The sequence below is a fragment of the Carassius auratus genome, chromosome 49, assembly GCF_003368295.1.
Source record: "Carassius auratus strain Wakin chromosome 49, ASM336829v1, whole genome shotgun sequence".
Lineage (NCBI taxonomy): Eukaryota > Metazoa > Chordata > Actinopteri > Cypriniformes > Cyprinidae > Carassius > Carassius auratus.
Genome location: NC_039291.1, coordinates 12,970,602 through 12,998,098, shown reverse-complemented (window position 1 = coordinate 12,998,098; position 27,497 = coordinate 12,970,602). Strand labels below are relative to the sequence as shown.

Here is a 27,497-nt window from a genome sequence, read left to right as displayed (position 1 = left end):
TATATATATATATATATATATATATATATATATATATATATATATATATATATATATATATATATATATATATATATATATTCCAATATAATATTGCGTAATTCAGATCTTTTGAGATACTGATGCACTTCCCAAAATATGGAGTTTCTTATTAGATGGCATTTTGCTCTTTTACTGCAGGCTTGCTGGTGCACATATAGACAAAACTGCCTGAGATAATAGGAGGGGGTTTTATAGGGCAAACAGCTACAGCTGGAGTAAAAATAGGCCTTACATGATTCGAAGAAACGAGTCTCTGTGCCAAACCACAGGTCAGAGCAATCACTCAAGTTAGCTGTCAGAGTGATTAAAAGATGAAGAGAGATATGATCCTGTATCTGCTGGCCAGGCTGACTGCACCTGATAAGAGATCAGCGCATGTGACAAAACTGGCCAATAGGGTTATGTTCATTAATTGTAAGTTTTTTTTATATTTTTTAAGATGTTTGGAAAACACCATCCACTGTTTCAGCATATGAAAGTTTAAAAGGTTCGATTACCCAAAAATGAAATGAGAATATATACTCACCCTTGTGTCATTGCAAATATTTGTGACTTTCTCTCGTCTGCAGAACAGAAAGGAATATATTTTGAGAAATGTCTTTTTTTGTCCATGCAATGGAAAGTTATTTGGAACTATCATTCTTCAAAATATTGTGTGTTGCAGCAGAAGAAAGAAATGCATACAGGTTTATGACACAAGGGATGTTCAAATAGATAATTCACCAGAAATGTCAAATGTTGTTGTTTTCAAATCCATATGCAGACGTTCTTTCAATATGTTACATAGGATGTTTATATTTTCCATAATGAAAATGAATGGTCACCAGGGGCTGTTAAGCTCCATAAATGATGAAAAGCCCCATAAAAGCACCATAGGTTCATTATGTTTGCATAAATACTTGCCAAATATATGTCTCAACTGGTTTGAGGTCAAAGATGCCAAATGTTATTGATTTTCATGTAAAGTGAACTTAATAAATGCATATTTCAAATTTATTGTGGAAGAGGATTTTTTCAGTTAATAATGTATACTTAGAAATGTAATGCCGTCTTTACATGTCCTTTTTGGATCATGACAGCCCCTGGTCATCATTAACTTCCACGGTGTAAAAAGAGCATGAAGATGTTCTGTTTAAAATTTCCTTTTATGTTTGACAGAAGGCAGTCAGTCATATAGGTTGGAACAACATAAGGATTAATATAATTTTGGGGTGAACAACTGTATTCCTTTAATGAACATTCTGTATAATACCTGGGTAAACCTTTGATTGAATCAAAATATTCTGCATGTATTATAAAAAATAGCACATGATAACAGCATCACATGCTAACAGATGAGAAACAGCCACAGCAAATTAAAATTATAAATCTTGTTTTATGTCTTTAACAGATTTCACTTGTTCACTTGGGAAGTCGTGGCCTAGTGGTAAGAGAGAGTGACTCCTAACCCTAGGGTTGTGGGTTCAAGTCTTGGGCTGGTAATACCTTGACTGAGGTGCCTTTGAACAAGGCACTGAAGCCCCAACTGCACCCTGGGTGCCACAGCATAAATGATGCCCACTGCTCCAGGTGTGTGTGTGATCACTTTGGATGGGTTAAATGCAGAGCATGAATTCTGAGTATGGGTCACCATACTTGGCTGTATGTCACTTTCATCTATTGTTTGTCATTCTGAGATGGAGCTCTGTTCCCGATCAATAAAAGTTCATACAGAGTGAACTGTTGGCAGGATTGAAGTGAAAAGATAAGAAAATATATATATTTGGAAAAACATTCATTAATTTCCTTGCTTGAAATCTCATGACATCACAGATGGCATCAAAGACATATCTTGAAATCACAAACCCACCATGCAAGCCCCTTTTTGGAAGGTGGACGTGTTGAAATCACTGGCTGTTTACTAGATTACATCTACAGCAGCTAAAATTACTCTAGCCATCAAATGGTTTCTCTGTTGTATTTATAGCTTCAGCCTCCACAGTGAGCAGCTCCTCCTGATGAACAAATGTGCAGAGCTCTCAACGGTGATAAAATAGCAACCTGCGCAGTAAGCAGTGTGGCTTATGAGCATGTGTAATTCATATTAATGTATCTCAGGTGCATTATGAACTACCTGTGTCTTATGTGCCATATTGGGACGAGGTTTATCTCCTTGGCCTTATTAAGCCAAAACAGAGCCTGGATTTATACCACCTGCAGAATGCTGACTTAGAGGTTTTTTTCCTGTTCAAAGCACTTTTTTTTCCAGTTCAATGGCCTTATTTCTGTAGGTTTAGTCATATATGACCTTATACAGAAAAGAAACCAAAATACATTCATACAAAAGTGACAACTACTCAATCCTTTAAATAAATTATATTTAATTGATGTTTCATAAGAAACACTGTTCATTGCATCTATATAGTTTCCCCCCTACATAGATGGAAAATTAGTTCACTGCAAAAAAAAATATATTAATATATACAACAAGTACACTTTCTTGTAATGATATCTGGCATATAATTGATACTGCGCAGATGCTAACATTCTCTACTGTGTTCACGTTGTGCATGCACTTACACACAACACCTCAGACCACACAAAAGAGCAGTAGTAAACAGCCACCCGAGGCCTGACAGCTTTACGTAATAGACAGTTACTTTTATCACTTTCTGAGATTCTATTTTAAAGCCCCACGGCTCTTGTTCAACACTAAAACCGTCGCTGTGCCACACACTGGTTGAAAATGTCACTGTCTTATTGATGATATCCCTGAACCTTTTACATTAATTGGCTCGTTTACGACCGCAGTGAGTGGGGGACGATGGACATTGTGTCTAGAATCTGGAAAGCTCCCAGATCGAACATTGCATTAAACCAGGGCACTCAGCCCAGTTAAGCAGCTCTGAAAGAAATTCAATGTCTCTGCACAAATAGCAGTTCAACAAAACACTTTCAAATAAAAGATGAACTAAACCTACCGCAAAATGTTAACTTACTTTAAAAAATAAAGTCAGACCTTAAACATCTTGCTAATGAAGACATCACTGTTGCCAGTGAGTTTCCATGTAGCTTGATTCCCAGCAGAGTACCACTAGTTCCTCACCATACTCTTAAATAATTTCAAGAAACAATCAATGTACAATGTATCACACTGGAAATGGAACATCAAGCACACTGCATTGCTAAATACAGTAATCTATGTCATGTTATCTGACATATACAGCACATTTTAACAACTGTGGCATACTAATAGATAAACGCATACATATACAAATGTATACTCTAGCAACCGCCCTAGCACCCACCCCAAGTAACCTAGCAACCACATAGCAACACCTTAACATCCACCCGGGAACCCTAGCAACTGCCCTAGCAACCATACTTGGGACCCAAGCAACTGACTTAGCAACCACCCCAAGTAACCTAGCAACCACATTGCAACACGCTAGCAACCACCCCAATTATCCTAGCAACCTACCCTGTTTACCCTAGCAATAGCCCTAGCACCATCGTGGGAACCCTAGCCACCGCCCTAGCAACTGCCTATAAACACCTTAGCAAATGAGGACAAAAGCTCCTTTTTCCTCGATATTGAAGCCTTTTTTCAATAACGCAGTGCAACTGCACTGCCATTGGTTTAATCTGTAAACTTTTTTAAACCAATGACAGCACTGCGTAGCTGCACGAGCCTGTGGCGATGCAGTGCGCCAAAGCCAGCCAAAATGGGCGGGGTGAATGGCTATATATGCAGGCGAATCGCCAGAGGAAATCAGATCTCACTCCTTCAGCGACGACTTCACTCCGCTGGATCCTGACTGAACGCCTTCGCAGAAACAAGCTCTCGCTGTCGAAGAGGCACCAAAGCAGATCAGCTGAGACCGCTGACCGCCTGCAGCACCGGCACTCTCGTAGACAGCCGTTTTTCAGCGCCAATCTCGGGCCGCCCGCTTCTCGCTTCCGGCTGCTTCTCAGCGATCTCCTGCCGCCATCCAGCGATCACAAAAGAGAACCTGATGGAAATAAAGGAGAGTGACAAAGTGGACTCACTCGATGTCCCAGTCTCTCCGTCCAGTCTCTTTAGGCCAGCTGTAGAGGGATTTACAGAGTGTTTCACTGCAGCACAGAAGTCGTCCCAGGCCATGCGACACTTCCTGCCCAAATGCTCCAGCTCTGCCTCGAGTCGCCCCAGGACTGCGCCGACTCAGCACCTGAGCAAGCTTACTCCTTCTACCCCCCCAGGCGGCACCCCTAGGGAGCAGCACCAAGCTCGCCCCGCTAAGCACGCTAAACAGCAGTTCGCCCGAAGACCCCAGCATTTCCACGGGGTGATTCCCACTTTGGTAGAGCCGGATGGTGTGGCTTGCCAATATACAGTCCTTCCCTTTGGGCTGTCTCTAGCTCCTCGCACTTTCACATAGTGCATGAACGAGGCACTTTCCCCTCTAAAACAGATGGGAATCCACGTTCTGAACTATCTTGACTACTGGCTCATTCTAGGCCAGTCGCAAACCAGCCACTTAGAGTGCCTAGGACTCAGAGTCAATTTTGCCAAGAGCTCACTGCTCCCCAGCCAACGCATTACGTTCCTATTTACGCTTTTCCCCCGATCGCCCTGATCCCTCAGAGTCAGGAAAGACAGGCACAGACTCCTCCTGGTGGCCCCACTCTGGAGGAGCCAAGTTTGGTCCTCGGAGCTATTCAGGCTTTCCATGAAAGCCCCATGGCCAATCCCCCTGAGGCGGGACCTCCTCTCTCAGGTGAACAGGACAATCTGGCATCCGCAGACAGAACTCTGGGCTCTGCACGTATGGTCCCTCGATGGGAGCTTCTAAGCCTCCCCGGGGATGTGCTACACACCATTGCTCAGGCGAGAGCCCCGTCTACAAGATGCCTCTATGCCCAGAAATGGTCAGTCTTTGTTGACTGGTGCTCAGCACTCTGTCTTCATGCCACGAGGCTGCGTGCCATGAGGCTGCGTGCCACGAGGCAGTGTCTTCACTTCAGTCGTATGACCTGATTTCCTCTGGCGATTTGCCTGCTTATTTAGCCATTCGCCCTGCCCATTTTGGCTGGCTTTGGCGCGCTGCATCGTCACAGGCTCGCGCAGCTATGCAGCGCTGTCATTGGTTTAAAAAAGATAATAACCATTTTTCATAACTGAGCACCAATAATAATTTAACACTAAATCGGCATATTAGAAGGATCATGTGACACTGAAGACTGGAATAATGGCTACTGAAATTCAGCTTTGCCATTACAGAAATCAATTAGTTCCAATGCGAAATCCTCTAAAAACCATCTTGGTCAAAAATGAGATAACGATACTGAGTGAATGCTCTCCACACATGGAATATTTTCATCAAGTGCTTTCACTTAAAATGTGCAAAATCCCAGCCTCAGCCCATTCAGAAGCACTAGGAGCCTATACATGGTAGCCAAAAAGAAATGCTAATTTTAAAGAAAATCGTCAGACGTTCCTCGAGGCTATTGTAGCTGAACTCTTCATATTAACATAGAAAACTGTTATTTGAAATTGTAATAATGTTTCTAAGTCTGTGACTTTCTTTCAGGCGATGTTCATTGTAATTTCCTTTGGTGAATTTTTCAGAGGCCTTGGGCAACTTGTTAATTTAATGTATGGCTGCAATATCCCGAGATAGTGAAGTTCACATCACCATTCCATGTAGGCTAATTAATTTTCAGAGCACCTATAAATGGTGACTTTGTTTTACAAAGGTTTTTCATAAATAAGACACTACTGTGCATGTGAATATGCAGGAACTGGAAATATCTCAGCACACAGAGCAGTTTGCGTTGGGATGAATCACGTGTAATCTCCGTAATAACTGACTTCCCTGTAGCAATATCACACACAAGGGAAATGAAAGTCGTTTCAGTGATTCTGGGATGTTCACTATTAATAATGCAATAATCCTCAGTTAATTAATAATTCAGACTATCGAATTGCAAAGTCAAGCCAAAAGTAGACATACAACAACTTTCTTAGCACAAAGACCCTTCTTGCATCTGGAAATATTCTGATTGTGTGTTAATAATGGAAACATTAACAAACAGGATGCTGTGGAATATTAAAAAGCATTTCTGAAAATTAATAATGGCTGAATAAAATTTCTGTAACATTTCACTACATTCTATGCATTACTTTATACACGCTACCATTCAAAAAGTAAAAAAAAAAAAAAAAAAAACAATAATAATACTTTTATTAAGAAAACACGCATTAAACTGATTAAAAGTGACAGTAAAAATACTTTGTTGTTACAAAACATTCCTATTTCAAATAAATGCTGTTCTTTTGAAAGTTTTATTTATTAAAGAATACTGGGAAAAAAAAATTCAGCATATCAGCTGCTTTGCCATCAAAGGAATAAAGTACATTTTAAAAATATATTAAAATAGAAAACAGTTATTTGAAATTGTAACAATATTTCAGAATATGACTGTTTCTATGTATCTATAATCAAATAAATGCAGCCTTGGAGAGCTTAAGAGACTTTTTAAAATTTAAAATCGTATATATATATACACCCAACAAAGGATTTATTGTATCATATTGTACCACATAATGAGATGACTTAAAGATTACTTCATGAATGCAAAGCCCAGTATAATTCAATGAATTGGCAATGTAGTAAACCCCAGGCTTTCTGTCTCTCTACAAAAATGAGTTCAGACAGAAAAGGTCAGATTTTGCTGAAGCTCAGAAAAAGTTGTGTTGGTTATCATGCACCTTCCTGCCACCTGCCTGCTTCATTCCCATGCTGCCATCACGCAGATGGGGATTAGCTATACCTGCTGACTGAGATTAAGCATATGAGAACAATTTCTACAAAAACATGACATAAACAGTTTTCTATATTAATCACCACGCTTATCAAAAATAAATCTAAGAAGCAAATAAACACAAACCAAACCAACTTGGGTGTAATTCCATCTGTGACGTGGGATCACACCTGCTGTGGGTGTTGTACATCAGTGCAGATCATGTGCGTGACAGAGCCACTGAAGCAGGAAAGTGGCTGTTTAGTCTGTCATTAGTTTTCTCAGCATCTCAGCCTGAAGATTCAAAAACAAAGTATGAGTCAACATATTCCAACCCTCAATTTGGGACCAGAGAAATCACATATCAGAATTTCCATTCACTGTCAGTCACGGAAGCTGTAAGCGTAATTATGCAGTGACACAAGTGCATGTCCAAGCAGCAGGCAGAAAATAATGCTAGTGAAGAAGGGGTATTAGCAACATAGTGACGCTTTTTACAAGACTTGTGTAACTCGGTGAGGACAAACAGGGTCAACTTAAGAAATGCAGGCAAGGTTGAGGTAAAGCTGCGGTTCTTTATCAAATACACAAGCATTTCAAAGTTTAGAGTATGATTTTTAAAATGTCTTTGAAAGAAGCCTATTATGCTCACCAAGGCTGCATTGATACAGTGAATACAGCAATATTGTGAAATATTATTACAATTTAAAATAACTGTTTTCTATTGTAATACATTTAAAATGTAATTTATTCTTTTGATGTCAAATCTGACTTTTAAGCAGTCATTACTCCAGTCGTCAGTGTCACATGATCCTTCTAGAAATAATTCTAATATACTGTTTTGCTGAGAGACAATTATCACAGTTGTGATTTTGAAGGAACTTTGATTCATTTTAATTTAGGATTCTCTATTGAAAATAAATTTAAAAACAGCAACATTTATTTGAAACTGAAAAGTCTTAACTGTGACTTTTGATCAATTTAATGCATCCTTGTGCAGTACACACTTTAAAAGAAAAATACTGTTTTTGTTGTTTTTCATACATAAACATTTGCAGTGCAGTTTTGGACCCCACTGACTTTCATTGTACAGACAAAACAGTTGAAACATTTTTCAGGAGACCAGTAAGATAATTAACACGCATTAAGAAAATAAATAGGCTCAATTTTCATGAATGGATTTATGCCAACATTAATAAAGTGATTAAGGAAAAGACCTTAGCAGGTTAGTGTGTTTTTTTTTTTTTTTTTTTTTTTTTTTTAAGGCAATGCCCGGCTACAGCCCAGGCAGTTTAGATAATCAATGTTTCTTGTGCTCTGCACAGTTTGATGTCTGTATCATTGACTGAACACGTGTGATAATCTCTCATTCACTGGGTGTCTATGGAACTGAATGTTGCTGTGCTCAGTGATGATATGCAGTGAATGACATCTGTGCATACACTGTAAACCCTGATAAGTTCACAGAACTCAAAAAATATTTTGTAACAGATTACACAAAAACATTTAAGTGATGTTTTTAAATGTTTTAAGTTTACATAAACTTAAAAAATTTAATTCCAGTTGCCTTAAATTATCTTAAATAATTATATTTCTGAAGTTATAATTAGGGAGTAATTCACTCATAATTTTATCTATTTTCAACTCCTATAATGTGGGAAATACACTCAAAATTAGGCTTTTGCTGTCCATTCACAGGCTCTACTCTTCACCACAACGGTAACACTACAAATCCAACATAACATAAACCTTTGTAAAATCTAATATAACACAACATCTATGTATTAACTTATGTCCCTCTATGTTAATCTTGTGTAAAAACACACAAAATAACACTTAATTTCTAAATGTATTTTCCTTGTTTTCTGATGCAAAGCATGCTGGGAACTAGAAAACACAATCATTTTAAGTTCACCTCACTACAACAAATTTTTGAGTTAACAGAACTTATTTAAATTAAGTCCAATAAACTTTCGTTATTATTTGAGTGCAATTAACTAATTTCATTTGATTAATTTCACTGTTCGGTTTTACAGTGTATAGCTCAGTAATTGACTCCTGTTTCCAATAATCCAGACAATATATTAAAATAATAATAAAAAAATTGTCTTGTCTACAGAATAAAACATTTCGCATACAACCTTGGAGTTCCCCTTTAGATCTGGGCTGAAATTAAGGGGTGGTGTAGTTTGTACACCACCACAGGGTGCAACAATTGACTAGGACAAGCCTCATGTCCACTTTGGTCCAATTTCAACTAACAGCTATAGGAAATCGATTGTCACTCTACAATACAAAGTTCAGCATTTGCCACTGCCTAAAGATTGAGGTGGCCTTCAATTATCAGATAAACCAGAAACAATTTGCATAATGGAAATTTATCTTTGGATACTGTATATGACCCACTAATTTATCCACCTTCTTAACAATGCAAAATTAGTCTTTTGGAGTTAATGAGAATAAATGAGAAGCAGGTATAGTTTCAGTATGTCTGTGACAGCAAGACTTTCATATTGAAGGCCAGAACTGCCACTGATTCTAAGATACAGATACATAGGAAAGTTTGTCGTAAATATAAAGGGACCAATGGCAGATTATATCACAATTTGGAAAAAAAATTTGTAAAAGAGCTAAACATAACCACAAATTCCGCTCCAAGTTCCAGTCCCAGCTTCCAGCTTCCCATTTATGGACGGCACGTTGTGGACGTCAAAATTGACTGACAGGCAGAAAGCATTCTGACTGACTAAACAAAAGATCTTAGCCTTAAAGATTATGGTTTTATTCTACATTTTAGTTTAACGTAAATGTATTATTCACAAATACAAATGTGACTTTTTACAGTGTTTGAGGAGGTAAAAAAAAAATTATAAAAAAAATGTTCTCACATTTCTTTTTAGCTTACAGAGACAAGAGGAGACTACAGAGATTACCATAGGGATAAGTATGATATCTTAGTAAAGGTATTTCAATGGGTTCTTTTAGGGATTATGTTAATTTCTGCACAATATTCCCTAAAGCGTCATGTTTTGTTTTGGTGTGTTTGCTTATACATTGCTATGCAGTTATGGTGTTCTGGTGGTTGGTTGTTTACTTGACCAGTTTTCCATGATTTTCTGTACTGGCTTTTTCAACCATTTGTGACCATGGACCACAAAACCAGTCTTAAGAGTCAATTTGTCAAATTGAGATTTATACATAATTTATACACATCCTGAGTAAATAAGCTTTCCATTGATGTATGATTTATTAGGATTGGACAAATATTTGACAATATTTATTGTGAGTGGCCAGCCTTTGTGAATTGATGATTTGGATGCTAAAGAATGTCATAAGCAGACCGCAAGGTCATTTTCTGCAAAAGTGAAACTACATGTGTGCTTACGACATTTAAGAATTAACTAGTCACACAGGAAGTGTCTCAGTGAGGTTTAATCAGATCAAAAGGTATCTGTGGTTTTCTTCGGCCAAAGCTTCCTGGAACAACAAAGCGGAAAGCTGAACTTGATATAAACACAAACACATAAGCACAAACTGTCTAACACCACACTTCCTCTTGAACGTCATATTCCCGATTATGACGCTTTGCTCAGCCTGTTACATAATGCCATTGCAATACACACAATTATAAAAAGATCTACATCCAAAAAACCATTCAAATCTGCAAAATTACAAATGTGGTACAAACTTTCCTTTTTCCCCCTAAAAAATCAGCTGCTGCACTAAGGGCAGAGAGGATAAAAGGGATCAGCGTTCATCTGTGTAACAGATTAGTCTTGTTAAGTGTCCGACATTGGGAATTTCCTTGATTTGTTCAATGCTGCCAAGTCTGCCATCGAGTTCTAAGCGACCGCTTTAGTAAAAGAGATGCATTGTTTAGCTGATTTGATTTTAATGGGCTGAGCTGAAACTAACAGATGGGCACAGCACCAAGCGAACGGGTTAAGAGAAAATTTTCAACAATGGAAGGAAGTTATGTTACACTCTGGATAGCCTTTGATAATGTTTGCTGCCAGAATGCTGCTGTTTATAAATCCTATTAGCACCTTCATAGATTCAGTTCTGATAGGAATTGTGTTCACATTGACATACAGAAAAGGAATGTATACATTAAACCATTGACTTGTCAAAGTACACTCTTACAAATGAACGTTGAAACAATTGTTTTTCGCAGCAAAGCCTTAGAAGAACCATTTTTGGTTCTGCGAAAAGAAACTATTTGATCTTTGTTTTTGTCTTAGTGTGAAGAACATTTTTCCACAAAGCTTTTGAGCAATAGAAACGTTCCATTGATGTTAAGGTTTCTTCGTGGAACATACCTACCAGATACTTGCTAGTTAACACAGAATGTGGCATGGCATAGCATACACAACAAGGCAATGCAAAGATCTCATCTAATGATCCCTTTCTGCATATTTGTCAGGATTTTAACCTGTCGAAGCTCTACCCTTTTGGAAATGTTCTTTGGGGAGCAGTAATTTGGCTTCCTCCACATTTATAATTCACCCAGAGTTTACTATTCTCAATTGCCCTGCGTCTGCTACCCTTTTAGAGCTTCTGTCAACTCTGAACCATGTCCTTCATCCATCTGCACTCAGATTCACTTAGCACTACAAATGGGAGAGCACAGTAATCAATGTTACCAAGCGAGGAAAAGGGTTGCAGTTGTTTTAATGCATTAAGCTTGGAGTGCCTAAACAAGTTTATGAAGCTACTGAAAACCCACCAGTTTTTGAGTTAGTTCGCATTTTAAATCAAGGCTAGTTGCTCTTGATTAAAGTTCCTTAGGACCTTAATCACATTTGTATGTGGAGAAAAGACCAACCCAAGAGGATCTTTAGGAAAACCCTCAGTCCAAATTATATTTTTAATCATCATTTTGGGCAAATACTGCACTTGATCTTTTTTTTTTTTTATCATTCCGCTACCCTTGTAGGTCTCTACGTTTAACCTTCACATTGATGTATGGATGTATGCGTCAATATAAAACAAATACATGAAATATGCTGACATTTTCCAAAACGTTCAGTGGGAAATATGGAAAGTCGTTCCAATAAACACTGCTAATTGCTTGGTTTGATATATCTTTGGTCTCTAGTTAACATCAGACAGCTCAGATGTTTTTTTTTTTTTTCAGGGATCTCCTCATTTTTCTACAAACGAACTGTCCTCTAAAAACGGAATGACTGGATCCACAGGTGGGTTTGCATGATAAAGAGAATTAATTATTGATGCCCGTAGCTACTGCTATTTCAGCATGATAACAAGTGAGAGAAGGTATACTGTCAACTTTTTTCCCATTTCTGCTAATAGGGCATTTACTGTGATTAAAGTGACATTGAAACATTTCCAACCTTTGGTAAAGATTTGATTGGTAAAAGTAATCCCGAATTTACAGTATTTGTGGTAAACAAACCATTTCTCTTAGGCACACAATGTAAGAGACTTCAGAGTGGATTGGTTTGCAAACCACAGGAGAAAGATGCGGGGATATTAACTAAAACCACATGCTGGTTAAAGCAAGAATAATGTTTCATCTTTATAAACAAAAAGTCTCTGTTATCACTTTCACACTTACATAAAATATCCCTAGTGGTGTCTTATAGTCAAGGTGTAAACTTTTTTTAAAAGTGTCATGATTTGCTATGAAAAGGTATTTTGTCTCATATATTTCATGTGGTGTTTCCACAATATGATGTTAAAAGCATGCTGCATAATTAAACTTGCATAATGGAACGTAAAACAGAAAATTCAAGCAAAACGCTTTTACAAGTCTATACATAAATTCATTTCAAACAGGGCAGTCGAAGTAGAAGCAATATTACAAACACATATGCTGTTAAATCACTTGCATGAGAATACACCGATCAAAACTGTAGATGAAGCAGTTACTAATAAAATTGAGATTTTACGTTTTCACACACACCTCGATTAAACAGCACTACATATGAGCTTGAAGAAGAGGCAAAATTGGACATGCACAGCAATGTAATATAGATAAGGATCTGCTGACCCCTGCTGACAACCCAACAAATCTGTTCTGAATACCTAGACAGTTAAACTGCATTCTGAGGGGGAAAAAAATCAGACAAAACTGCACATGTATATTAATAAACCAACAGTTTTGAAAAGCATAGCGTCATAAAATCAAGTTGTTCAAGGTTAACATTTTCTTGAAGCTATTTACACAAAATAACAAAACAACTAACATTTATGAGCTTTGCTAGACAAATATACTTGTATAACTTTTTGAAACAATATACACTTCTTGAAATAATATAACATTTATATTTATATATATATATATATATTTTTATATATATATATATATATATATATATATATATATATATATATATATATATATATATATATCTGAATATTTCAAAGTAATTGATGAAAGCCACAGTAATGTCAGTCAGCTCGGAGTGTTATTTGACTGTGGTAAATCAGCACTGCAGGCTCCTGACAGAGGTTTTGAATGCTATACATATGTCCTGTAACAAAAAAAAACAAACAACAACAACAACAAAAAAACAGTTATGAGTATTGAGTAAAAAGTAAAACCAAATGTCATTCAATCTGATCCAAGTTCTCACTCACCAGAGGGTATCATAAACACTTGTCCAGAATTGTAGACTGACTTTACACCATCGATATCAACACGCACACAACTTGAGATAATGCTGAATACCTTAATAAATAGAAACACCGTAAAGTAGATATATAATCTAAATAAATGCAGTAGAGTGTACAGTGTAGTCCATTAATATTTATCAAACATGCCAGCCTGGGCTGATGAAAACATCATATAGGCAAAAGGGACAATAATACAAATAACTGACATTTAATCTTCTCATGAACTCGTTTTCACAATTATATCTCAAAACAGACAAAACTCAGGTAACATGCAATTAACAGAGATAAAAAGACCCTTTCTACTCACAGAAACTGTATCAAGGTCCACCTGTGGGGGTTTCTTCATGAATGACCCCAGCAGAATCTTTCCATGTGAGAAAGAGTGGCTCTGGAGGTCAACCATGTGGCCCATTGCTCGGCCTCCATGGGAGTGCCAGTGGAAGTCATCAGGACTAATAACTCTCCCATCTAGAAAGGAGAACAAAAACACGGTTCATGAATAAGCTATATAAAACAAGTCACAAGAAGGCAAATTACCTTTTTTCCAGCAATGAAAATAAGCAACATTTTCAACCGCCTACGGACACAAACATTAAAAATGGCACAGTTTTTAAATATCTGAAAGTACACTCAGTCACTAACATCAGTCAGTCAAGCATTATAATATGATAATCAAATATTATTTAATAATAGAACTTAGAATTAAAACTTGATAACCATGTATTAATGCATATTAGTCATTTTATCTGAACTGACTGGTGGTGGTGCTTTTTGGTCATTCATTGTTATTGGGGGGAAAACTGGGAAAAAACTAACAAAAATACTGATAAGATAAAAATGATATGAATTATACTAATAGGTGAGCACCAGCCGATGAGATTGTCTATTGTAAATTAGCTCCGCCCCCTACAGGAAAACCTGGCAGTTCTTAAACGCTGAGGAATTCCAAAGAACGCTGTTATTTTGACAAGAAAATACAACAAAGAATATCGCTTAAATGTAGCGCGTCAATTCTGTCTCTCACTCTCTCTGCATGTGTGTGAGAGAAAGTGACGGCAGGTTGTGCGCCTCCACACTAGAGTTTACGGTAAGTCAAATAGGTGCACATAGGTGCATATTTAGTTGCATATGCAAGTGATTTACTCGCAATATAGAGGGTTGATTTTGCCATTTTTCTAAGATTTTTGTTTACACTTTATATATCTGCAGTACTTGTTTTCTGTTTCTCTTTTTGAATACTGAATATATCACCTCCTGCTGATGTTAACTGTTATTTCATAGCAGGGGCAAAATGAATGAGCTAGTTGTTCACTGGCTTTAGACTTCATGGTACGTTTATTTGTAACTTTTTAGTTCAGACTCATGCAACACGAGGTGACAGTCAAGACTCTGACAACACTAGCACTTTGTCAATTTGGTGAGTGACAGCCTTTAGAGATTTAGGCCCAAGTAGGGGATCTCCTTTCTTGTCACTATTGTGCCTATGAATAAGTCATTTAACAAAAAGCTGTTCAGGCAGAGTGCCTCATAACATGGCTACACCGGATATGTAAAAGACTTGCCTGTTGGTTTAATGCATTTGTGACTGTAATGGCATACCTTTAGAGGCTGGGGGCCAGAGGTGAGAGAACCACTCATGTAAGTTGTTCCAATCCTCTTCCTCCAGGACAATAGGCTGCAGTGGAGGCCCACAGAAATCACACTGCGCCAACACCCGTGGAGCCTGTCCCTCATGCGCTGTCACTCTCGTTGACAGAATCACTTTAGACGATGGCAAGTCTGAAGCAGTTACAGTTACAAATATACTGTTAAAGCTGCCATTTGTGCTTCTGTGGCAATTTCCACCTGATTTGGTTTACAATATTTTGCACGTGACTACTTACCAATATCATCATCCTCTTCATCATGCCGCTGAAGCTCAAGCATTGATGACGGCCCACTTCTGAAAGCAACGTCACTACACAAACAGAATTTTTAACAGTGACTATCTGCATTGTTTATTTTTATCTTAATGGTCTGGTGCAGGGGTAAACACATATGATATATAATATAAATAAAAATTATTGTTTCCTTTACATTTAATTATTTAGTAGACGCTTTTATCCAAAGCGACTTAAATGAGAACAATAGAAGCAATCAGACCAACAAGTGGGCAAGTTTCAGTAAGTCTTGAACAATACACATAGCAAGGTGTTTATTAAATAAATTACAAAAAATGTATAGAATAGAATAGAAAAGGTAAGTGCTAGTATTAATTGGTCAGGTCTTTAGATGTATTTTTGAAAATTGCTAAAGACTCTTTTAAATTTAAAGAAAATTGAGATAGGCAGGTCATTCCACCTGCTGGGAACAGTCCAGGAAAAGTGTAAAAAAATTTGAAATTGAGATTTATACATCATCTAAAAGCTTAATAATTAAGCTTTCCATTGATGTATGGTTTATTAGGATCGGACAATATTTGACCGAGATACAACTATAAAAATATGGAATCTGAGGGTGCAAAAAAAATCTAAATATTGAGAAAATCGTCTTTAAAGTTGTCCAAATTAAGTTATTAGCAATGTACATTACTAATATATTTATTACTAATCTAATCTATAAAATTTAAGTTTTGATACATTTATGGTAGTAAATTTTCTAAAAATGTTCTCAGAACACAATCTTTACTTAATATACTAAATTATTTTTGGCATACAAGAAAAATTGATAATTTTGACCCATACAAAGTATTTTTTGATTGCTAAAAAATACCCCAGCGACTTAAGATGGTTTTTGTGGTCCAGGGTCACAAATTACTTTGGATACAAAAAATCTTGTATAAAATCATACTATATATTAATATATAGTACGCATTACAAGATAAACTGCAGATTTTAGGCATTTGTTGTAAACTGCATTTGTTTAGGCCAGGCATCTGCCTTTAATAATTCAACTTACACATCAGATAACCTGTTGGGTCCACTGGATAGTCGGACACTTGTTTTGTTTCTGGTCCCTGACGGCTCCATGGTAACACCACTGGTAAAGCCAAAGGAGGCACAACCATTTCCCTGAAGCTGATCATCATTTTGGCCCGTACTCTCACTCGAGTGATCTGACTGGTCCTCAAGAGAGTGAAGGAGGTTTCTGCGTCCCTGTTTCCTGCACCTTAATACACTTTTAACCGTGTTTTCAGGTTTTTGAGAAGCAAAAATGGCATTCATTGAAGCTAAAGATCGTTTGATTGACTTTGGTGTGTTGGTATTGTTTCTTTTTAGGTTCCTAGTAAGATTCTTTGTTTTTTGTAATTTCATTGAATTTCCGTCCTTATTAAACGCACCATGAAAAGGAGTATTTGTTAGTTCAGACTTTTGTGGAGGAGGCCTGTGAAGTGTAGGATGCCCATCGGCTGGTTCCTGGGACTGTGGCGCCTCCCACCAATCGGAAGGTGCTTTTCTTTGTCTTTTCTGAGGAATTTTTTCTGGTACAGAACTGTCTGGTTTTCTAAGAGAACATGAAGTCTGTTTCTGTGCAGAACCAGTTTCACGTGAGTAGACCCAGTCAAACACTCTCTTTTCACCTGTTTTATTAATAGAAAGAAACAGTATGTACAAAAACCTTAAATCAACAGAAGTAAAAACAGTTTGGGAATAAGTTTACCTGATAGGATGTCGTGCCGTCTGTTAGGACTACATAATTCTGGACTAATGTCTGCATCATTCTCATTCAGACAAGCTCCCACTTCCTCTCCTGGTGATGCCGTTTGAGGTTGAGTGGCTGCTGATTTTGGTTTCCTTCGACTAACTGTTTTCTTAGCAGTCCTCTGCTCAGCTGCAGTGTTATGTCCATCGTCCCCTGTTATTGCCTTTTTAGCACTGTTCAATAAGTTGCGAGTTTTCTGTTTTTTCTGATTCCCCTGGGAAGGCCTGATAGACACCGTTTCCTCTGAATCAACAGCAGCTGCTTGCTTTGTTGATGCTTTAGTACTGGCTCTCCTCTTTTGTGCCATACTCAACACTTGCTTTGGCTGGGGCTCTGTGGTACTTTCATTCGGGCTAGTAAGCCACCACTCTCCTGGAGATCGCCTCTTCCTCCTGCCACACATAGGACTGTCTGAAGAAATGTCAGATGCTATTGTTGGTGGATCCTTTGGTTTTGGTTCCACCCTTTTTGTCTCTTTTCTCTTCTGTTTTTTGCCTGGATGCACGGCGTCGTCTTTGTGTGAAGATTGTTTATTCACAGCTACAGTACAAAAATAAAACAGAAAGGATTGTACATTTTCATCCGCTCTGCACTGATGATTGTTAAGGATGTCAGGTCAGGAGTGTTATATGTCTGTATAACCAAAATAATAAAATTATGCTTTGTGTAATTGCCAGTGAAATGCATAATGCAAATGTAAATGCCAGAGGAACTAACCTGTCGTTTGTTCCTCCTCTTGCTCATTGAGGGCAGGTGAAGGTTCATGCTCTTGCTCCTCACAGGAAGGATCTATCTGTTCCAACTCTATTTGTAGTTCAGAAGTTATTTTCTTTGTCTTAGGGGCAGTTTCTTCTTTTTTATCTTTCTTTCGTTTTTTGTTGGATTTGGTGGAGTGATGATCCGCTGCAGCAGTGTCTTTACTGGATTTCTCCTTAGCTTTTGGCCCTGGTCTCTCCTTTTTGGATGACTTTGAGGATTTCTTTGTGGCTTTAGACTCAGTAACTGGGATTTCTTGGCTGCCACCTGTATTTGTTTCATCTTTGTCAGAAAGCTCAGCTAGCTCAGGTGCCTTTCTGTTCGCACGTTTCTTTCCTGTAACCATCACACATAGAAATATTTTTTTCATGTTATGAAAAGCAACTGAGTGTTTAAGTCTGCCTTAGATGTCCAAAATATTTCCGTCACTGCATGTAATGATGAAAAAATAATAATAATTTTATACACCTTGAATCTAAGATTTAGTACAATCGTGATTTACCTGTTGGCACTGTTTTGTGTCCCTGTACAGTTTGAGAAGCGGTCGGGTCAGAAACTCTGTCCTCCAGCATTTCAGGTACAAGGTCTGCTCCATCCTCAAGACTATTATGAGTTACAGAGTCTTTGACGCTCTTTTTTGAGGCTTTTCCAAGTTTTCCTTTCGGTTTTTGTTTACCAGACTCAGTTTGTGCTGTGTTTCTTTGATCATCCTTCCCATGGTGATCTGTTGTATCAGTTTCACTCTGTGAGAGCTGATCTGTAGAGTGCGGTTCTGTAAGTACATTCTCCTTTGTGATATCTGTTGGGACAGGTCTTTTATTCCTGCTGACCTCCGCCTTGCGAGGAATGACAAAAAGAACAGGAGCCTCATCATCTAGGATCATAAAATCCTCCTCTAAATCTGCAGCTGGAGGAGCTGATACTGCTGCTTGTTTCCTGGAACTTATCAATGAAAAAACATGTTAGGAAAAGCAACAATTTTATATGTGGTTTAAGATCAGAATGTCATATTTAGACTCACCATGGGGATTTAGGCATCAAGGCCTGTTTAAGCTTGTGGTGGAAAGACGATTCTTTGCCTGGATCCTCCACCACTTGATTCTTGCCTTGCTCTGCCTCCTGAAGTTTTGTTTCACTCTTCTGAACCAAAACAGGAGAAAGTTGACTTGGATCTTTATTCCTTAATAATAAAAAGAGAAGATTTAATGAGAACATTTTACATACAGCACACAGAGAAAATGACATGAATATGACAGTAGGCAAATGCATAAAGCGCAGCATTATTTGAAACCACATGAAAAAAAAGCACACTTAACAAGATCTAAAGTTTGTGAGGTCTGTGAAATGAAATGTTCATTAGTCATTCAAATATTTGTTTAAATGATGCATGCGTATTTGCTGACAGCAAACGAGAAAGTGTTATGATGCATAAAAGCAAAATTTATAATATTTTTTTATGCATTAATTCTTCTGTTTAACCGATCTATCTGATTATTAGACAGACTTCTATCCATATTAGACAGAACAGTTAACAAGACAGTAAACAAGAGGAAGAGGCGCTGCCGCTCTCAACGCCGTCAAAATAAATGTCTTGCATCGAACACATCGGCCAAGCAGAAAAACGTATCAGCCGATGCCGATATTTGAAAATGCCAAATATCAGCCAATATACCGCCATGGCCGATATATCGGTTGACCACTAATTTGAATATGCAATGGATTATCAAAATTAAAGGTCCCATGACATGGATCATTTCCTTATCTTTAAATGCTTTTTAATGTTCTCTTAGGTGTACTTATATTGTTAGTATGATTTTTACATTTAAAATTTAGAAATAAAAAGTATTTTTAGATCCTGATATTAGCCCTCTGGCTTGAATGCTCTGTTTGAAGGGGCGTGTCTGCTGTGAGACTCCGAGTAAACCACAACTGTTGTGATTGGCTGACATCTTTGCATTCAAAATGCGTTCATGTGGAACCCCTCTCAAATATAACGTTATATATATATATATATATATATATATATTTTTTTACTATTACAGCTGTCGAGATTAACGAATCGTGGAAGTGTGGATTATCTGTGCAGGGTTGTCTTGCCCTGGCAACCAAAAACACACTTCTTTTGTTACATTTCGCGATGCTCTCACTCTGATCAGTGAATGTCTGTGCTCTCAGTGCTCTGCTATACGGGAGCGCGCGCTCTTCCGGGAGAAGTGCCCTCAGGACCCATATAAGGAAATTCCGCTCCATCTAACGTCACACAGAGCCATACTCGAAAAAAACTTTCCGAAACTTGTGACAAACCGGAAGGAGTATTTTTGGAACAGAAATACTCCTTCAAACATACAACTTAATTTTTGAAACTTTGTCCATGTTTAGCATGGGAATCCAACTCTTTAACAGTGTAAAAAACTCAGTATGCATGAAATAGCATTTCACCCCCCCTTTAAGACAACACAAAGAACATAATACTTTCAGTAAATTCTTATAATTAACATAATTTGAGGAAAAAGAATAAAGTTACTGTTTAATGTTGAAAACCAACAAATAAAACTAACAGCACTTTTTTTTGATGGCATAAACATTAAAATACTAATATCAAAAATTATAGATTTTAGACTATCAAAAACCTTGATTTGGTGACTTTCAACAATTAAAATGTATTAAAAAGGTTTGTTTTATTAAAGTTTTGAGATTTTGTTTAGGTTTCATAGGCTTTTGGGTATATTTGGCCACTCCCCTTTTCTAAATAACACTGTTATAGCTAAACCAAAGGACAAAATGATTATTATTTTTATTATTATTGATCTAGAGAGCCCAGAGAACTGTGCTACAGTGGTTTGATTGAGAATGGGTAAAAAACCTAGGACTAGTTCGAAAAAGTAGGTTTTTAACATAACTCATAGTCCCAGAGTCAAAGTTCATTCATACATTTTTTTCATTTAATTTCGTTCAGCACGTTCAGTTTAATTTTGTTCAGCCTTAATTCATGTTTTCACAAAAAACAAACCTATGCTGTATGTTGCACATGCATGAGACTGTTAATTTAGCTTAATGCCGAACAGAATTTATTTCAGGTTTAACCACATATTTATAGATTTATCCTTACTATATTATTCAGTCAAGAACAAATTTGAGCAGAATGATTCTTCTTTTGTTCTTTAAAATTAACAAAACAGACAGCAAGCTGCTCTCACTGTCAGACCAAATGCACGGTTCTTTTTTGTGTGTATTTGGCCATTTCAGAAAGAAAGAAAAGTGAGCTCAGCTCTGTAATGGTCCCTGTCAGAGATGCAGCTCCCTGTGTGCAAGCACTCAACACTCAAGGACCGAATTTAGTTATCTTTTGCAATATCTTGCACTTGAACGGTTTAAAAATGTCTGAATGCTTAAATTAAAAATTTAAAAACTGTAAACTGTGACGAGCTCTTTTTTATCTTTTTCGAGCACAATGTGCAGAAGCACCTGGTTCTCTTAATTTCTTACACCAGCTAACAAAAGTCTTGTCATCTCTGCCTATTCTTTTCTATCCACGCCCAGCACCATTTCTTTTTTAAGTCCTTTATCAATTAAGATGTCTTTTTCAGGCTTCATAATCTTACTTTCCATCTTGCGGACTGTCTCCGCTCTTCTCCAGCATCTATGCATAGTAAGACTCGGTTGCAGCTGGATCTCAACCACACCTTTTCAAAGACACGCCCCATTCTACTTCTGATTGACTAGTAATGTTAGTTTGGTAAGAGCGAAAGCGTTATTCCTCTCATACCATTGGTAGTCGAACTCATGAACTCGAACATGACTTCACAAGTTTGTTTTAAATGTAGGACTATCTTTTTTTTCTGCAGCCAAATAACATGCTGAAGATCCCTGTGAGAAAATCTGCAATTCTAAATAGAAACAGCAATTCAGTTGTAGCATTACAATGATAGTCTTCCTTAGTTTCTGGAGGTGAAGACTGTGTGGCTTGCTCTGTAATTTTAGTGGTTTTTGCAGGCTTCATTAAACATTCAAATTAAAATTAAGTAAAAGTAATAAAAAGTGTTTTTATTAAAAAAAAAGATGCGTGATTATATATTTAATCATATTAATATTATTTATTGAAAATATATTAAATATTGATGTACAAAACTGTTGTTAAAAATTAATAACTGACCTTGATAAGGAACCAGCAGTTGATTTAGTAGTTTTTCTAAACTCAAGCCTTTCCGGTGGTGATGCCAGAGACCCGCTATCCCTTCAGAGCAGAGAAAAAAAGTGAACAGTTAGGCAATGAAACAAAAACCATAACAGTTGTCAGACTCTTTTTATTTTTACCCATAGAGGGATTCCTTGACCGGTTCTGACTGCTGAGTGCAGGACGCCTTGCTTAAGTCTCCACCAATGGGTTCATCATCCTCAACGAAGAGAAGAGGATCAGTCACAGATCTGACTCCATCCACCGTTTCATCCCTCTCTGTTGCCAAAGCAATAGGGCTGGACGTCTTTATGGGAGCAATTTCTTTAAATGGACTCTCTTTGTTAGGATTGAAAGAAATATGAATATTATTACAGATGACAGACAGGTGATGAGATATTCTGAATAATTAGCTCTACTACAGGGCTCAAAAAAATGGATGCACAGTATTATCAGAACATAATTGGAATCTTAATGATAATAGTTTAAAATGTAAACATGTATGTTTAGGGGGCACTGTTGGCCTACTTGTAATAAAATTAAAGTAAAATACTCAAAATAACATTAAGAAGATTAATCATGCATATGTTTTAATTTAAAGGTCAGAAGCTATAGCTTACATGATTAAAAATCACAAACAAGGATACTTGTAAATTAAATTATTTTAATTTAATTAAATGTTTTCAAATGTTAAAGGGGACATATGATGCAATTTCAAGTTTTCAAGTTTGTGAATAGATACAATCCCTAAAGTTGCAAAGACTTGAGTCTCAAACCCAAAGAGTTATTCTTTATAAAAGTTAAGACTTGTCCACGCCCTCCTAAAACGCCTCATTTAAACACGCCTCCACATCTCTACATCACGATGTGGGAAGATTTGCATTATGGAGGACTGTTTCCTGATCCTGGGAGAGAAGACTACAATGCCGGCTGTTCTGACTCACAGTCTGTAAGTATGTTTACGTATAATTTGCCACTGATGATTCAAACGTGACTTTTTAGCAGTGTAGAGCAGAAGTTCTCGCCCCAACCTGCTCTGCACATTTTGTATGTTTCTCTTATGGCTACAGACATTTGTGCTATTCGAAACGTAAGTGCCCTGTGAAGTGGACATCACAGGATATTCCGCCATGATTCCAATTCAAAATGCATTGAAGTGTGAAAGATGTGAATTTAAATTGTATTAATTTAAAGAGGTTTATGATGTCACACTTGTTCATGTGTAAAGACGTTGTGCAGCGCAAATTCATGAATGAATGTTCGGAAAAGAGATAAACAGATTTTCCTTGCTCAGGGAGTAGGGCGCAATGAACACTGTGTAGGGACCATGACAATTTGTGCAACAGATGGCTCGTTTGTAATGGGTTTTATTGTTTTTGTCTTGTCTTGCAGGTGTTCTGACCAGGACACACGTCACAGTATGGTGAGGGGCATAACATTTCCGTCACACATTTGATGCATTCGGCAAATCACAAAGCACTGGATAGCTGGCCAATCAGAGCACACCTCGCTTTTCAGGCCGATTTGTACAAAAACAACACGTTTCAGAAAGGTGACACTTTGAAAGCACTTAGCTTAGCCCATTCATTCAATATGGGCCAAGCAGAGAAGCTATCAAACACCTCCACGTTTTCCCTATTTAAATACAGTTACTCGCGTAGTGTAACTCGACCTAGGACGGTAACACAAAACAAAACGTTGCGCTTTTCTAAGCGTGTAAAATGGATAACTATATTGTGTGCATTACTATATTACTGCGCCAAGACGAAGTGCTTACAAGCACTTGCCATGGTATTATGCCATACAATATAGGAATATAGGAAAACAGCACATTTCAAACTCATTAAACAGTGCATGTAGCCTCTCTGTCAGCAGCATGTGTCTGTCAGAGCATCTTTAATTAAACTGTACGTGTTAACTATATCTTACCAGTTATTTTTAAGTATTAAATATAAAGTATATCTCATGTCTCGCATGTCTCAAAATATATCGATATATCGTACACACTCAACAAACCACCCAGCCCTACTCAAAATAATGTTTTTTTCTGCTTTCATGGTTGGTTGAGTAGTTCAGTATTTATACTTGCCTCGCCAAAACAAATTCTACATTTACTTCATTTAATTGTAATTTTATATTTGCATAGAATTTAAATTTACAATTAAATTTTTGCATTTATTCATTTTTTTTCTTTTTTTTTCATTTATTAAAAATCATTATACAGAATACATATGAAATAATGTATGATGTGATGTAGGTTCACCTTTATCAATCATTGCATCTTCTTGAATGCCATTTTCTTTGATTAAAGCATCCTTGGGCACCTGACAATCAGAGTCATCTGATTAACAAATAACATCACGTGGTGGAACTAAGAAAGAACAAACTGATTTCTAATGTTTCATTCCATGTATACCTGTTTAGATGATGCCTTCATCTTTTCTGGATCAGAAGAACTTCCACTTTTCTTCTGACTATTCACACCAGTGCTTTTGGGCAAGGGAGAAAGCAGAGGCAAACCCAGCTCGGAGTCAGCATCTATCATCAACAACAATGAATGGCATGTAAAGGTGATAATGAAATGGATGTTTAAAGCAATTTGATGAATGTATGAAATCAATTACCAATGTCATCGAAGAGATTGTCAATGTCACGCAGGTTCAAAACATTATCGATCTTGAATTCAGAATTGACTCTAAAAATCAGCAGCAACAGATTATTAAATTACTCTAATTTGAGCTAGTTAAGATATTAGCCAATACAATAGTTTGTTTTGAAAGTGGAACATTACTTACATCTCATGCCCTTGATAATAATGCAGTTTCTTTTTAGCTTTGACCTGAAATAATCGATTCAAATTTCACAAGTTCATTTGAAGAATAAAAAATACATGAAAATATAGCACACATATAAAATAAATAAAACTCATAAACATTTATAACATAATTCACAAATATCTATAAATAGTTTGGTAATCTTTTTCTTTCTGAAAATCTCTTATTTTCACACTGCATTTGGCATTTGATTGAACAAAAAATGCTGTTAAACTGTAATATTGCAAAATATAATTACAATTTGCAATAACAGTTTTCTATTTTAATAAATTGTAAAAAGCCATTAATTCCTGTGATTACTTATTCCTGAATCTTCATCATGACACTTCAGAAATCATCCTAATAATATGATTTTATGCTCAAGAAACATTTCATATTATTATCAATGTTAAAACAGTTGTGCTACTTAATATTTATTCCATCAAGATTCCTTGATGAATAGAAAGTTCATAAAACATCACATGTAATGGAAATCACAAGTCATACGTTTATGTTAATGTAACAAACAATGTGATGATGTGTTGCTATATTACTGAACTGTCACTTCACTTCTACTTTCGTGTCGTAAACATTAGCTGTGTCTCAAAACACAGTGAGCTGACTATTCAGATATAATTTTGAGCGCCTATGACGCCCAAATAATGCTGTCTAGGTAGGGAGCTCACTAGGTTTTGAGCGCATCCACTGTCCGACTGGCTACGCCACAAACGGTGGCTACACGCAACTATGGTTTTGTTCTTCACAGTTACACCCAAAACCACTGACCTGGGACATCGTGTCCAGCCCTGGTTAAAGAAAATGTGATTCCTCTAGTGAAGCTCATAAACCCGCAGATAGTCCGGTTCTCTGTTGCACACCCAACATTCCCGTGACTCGTAACGTTAACTGTTAGCTGACAGCTATTCGGCGCTTACGTTACACTCTTCTTCGTTTAGGCAGTTTGAAGGTCTTGGTGCGAACTATGCGTTTGCGATAAGTTTTAATTTGAAAACAATAGCTAAATTAAGAATTACAATGTTAATATCCCACAGAAAACATTAATATCTTTCATAGAGTCCGTCACTGTATTTGGCCCACATAAACAACTACACAAATTCTCCCGCTCATTTTTGTTCCTGTGCGGGAGAAAGACGCACAGTCCAATGCTGCCACCTAGAGCTGCGGAGGGCTTCACTCACAGCCACACTACAGCAGTAAACGTCAACTGCAAGGGGATACCTTAAAATTATTTGTTAAAAAATTAACAATTAAATGCTAAAAAAATAACATGATAAAAATATAAATAAATGATAAAAAAATATATTAAATATATTACTAAAATAAAGACTTTATATAAAAATATCTTATTTTAAATTGACTTTTGATGTACTAAAAAATATTCAAAATATTAATACACATCTCATTGCTACTAAAATAACTGATAGTATCATATTTCTAAGAATACATTTTAAATAAATGTTTACATTTCTTGCAATTAACTACAAAAATTAATTTTCCTTTTTTATCCAATACATTTTAATTTTATATATAATTGATAACTTTCATTTAATAAAATGAAGACTCACGTTTTTTAAATAAGAGTTGTAGATTTTGTATTATTCATAATTTTAAACCACAATATACTAAAAATAGTTATTTTACAAATCAATACACTGCTCATTCATTTGATTGATATATTGATATAATGGGATTGTGATCATGACTCTATCTTCAAACACCACAAGTTGGGGTCGAGCCATGAGCATCTTAACTTCCCCTCTTAAACTTTACTAAAAGTCCATGCTGTGTATGTCGCAATTCCATTCTGTACCTGCAAGATGAAAGATGCAAAATTTAAAATGCCTAATGTTTTTAAAATGGGTTGAGATGCTATTCAGTAAAATTGTAATGGTGTCTCACCAGACCGGATTTGTGATATTTGTTTAAAAAGGCTCCATATTGTTTGAGCCCCTGACAGGAGAACATTATCAGCAAATAGTTTATAAAGGCAACCAAGGCAATGAAAACGAAGGCAGCAATCACCCTTTAAGTCATATTCATTTTTTAATTATTATTATTAAATAGTTTGGGTTGCCTTAAGAGTAGTGTTGTGGTAATATTCTAATATCCTTTCAGTTTTTAAGGGTAGTGTATTCCCACATGACTTGCGCCAGCAATGGTCAATGCACTGATTTCGAAAAAGTGAAGCATCAGCTCCAGTTTATGCCAGCGTTTACCTCTCGTCACTTCACAATCCGACCTTGCGCCATAGCTCGTGACGGGAAGAGAAGATGGAGAGTGACGTTTTTGATTTAAGATTACGAGGGCACACGAATAAAAAATAAATAAATAATAAGAAGAAGAAGAAGAAGAAGAATGAACGGATAAATTATTTATAAGAACCCCTACAGTATTACATTAAAAAAAAAAAAGATTTTAATTTAATGATGACTTTAAGTATAGGGCCTACTTCAAGGGCAATAGTTTGTTTACCAAGTTTTATTTCAAGATGTTCTTTAGGCTACCAAACCACATAAAAGCAAACAAACAAATAAATAAATAAAAATAATAACAATAATGTAAGTCAAATATTGCTTACATTGTTGTTATTATGATTATTTATATAT

The 27,497-nt window shown here is 36.6% G+C and overlaps 1 protein-coding gene across 4 annotated transcripts; it reads right to left on the bottom strand.

Annotated features, from left to right (window-relative positions):
• Positions 1–6,662: 6,662 nt before the first annotated feature.
• On the bottom strand, positions 6,663–26,015 carry LOC113066283 (serine/arginine repetitive matrix protein 2-like). Of its 4 annotated transcripts, XM_026238143.1 has the most exons (18): positions 25,657–26,015; positions 24,853–24,896; positions 24,682–24,752; positions 24,474–24,595; positions 24,321–24,381; positions 22,198–22,396; positions 22,037–22,117; positions 18,905–19,063; positions 18,386–18,825; positions 17,845–18,219; positions 17,660–17,667; positions 17,086–17,617; positions 16,384–17,005; positions 15,330–15,403; positions 15,046–15,225; positions 13,754–13,914; positions 13,411–13,501; positions 13,174–13,304 (listed from the first exon to the last, which is right to left on the bottom strand). In XM_026238143.1, exons 1-18 carry the CDS (start codon positions 25,663–25,665, stop codon positions 13,222–13,224), a joined length of 3,312 nt encoding a protein of 1,103 aa, XP_026093928.1. In that variant the 5' UTR covers positions 25,666–26,015; the 3' UTR covers positions 13,174–13,221. The 4 variants fall into 4 exon arrangements, with proteins under 4 accessions (XP_026093929.1, XP_026093928.1, XP_026093927.1 ...); XM_026238142.1 differs by having other exon boundaries at positions 17,086–17,667; XM_026238144.1 differs by lacking the exons at positions 13,174–13,304; positions 13,411–13,501 and adding an exon at positions 6,663–7,101 and having other exon boundaries at positions 17,086–17,667.
• Positions 26,016–27,497: the final 1,482 nt, after the last annotated feature.

Coding starts and splice junctions, on each gene's coding strand:
- LOC113066283 (XM_026238142.1), bottom strand. Junction 13,915..15,045: donor CTGGCCCCCAGCCTCTAAAG/GTATGCCATTAC, acceptor TCTCCTTTCTAG/ATGGGAGAGTTATTAGTCCT. Junction 13,305..13,410: donor AGTGTTTATGATACCCTCTG/GTGAGTGAGAAC, acceptor TTTTTGTTACAG/GACATATGTATAGCATTCAA.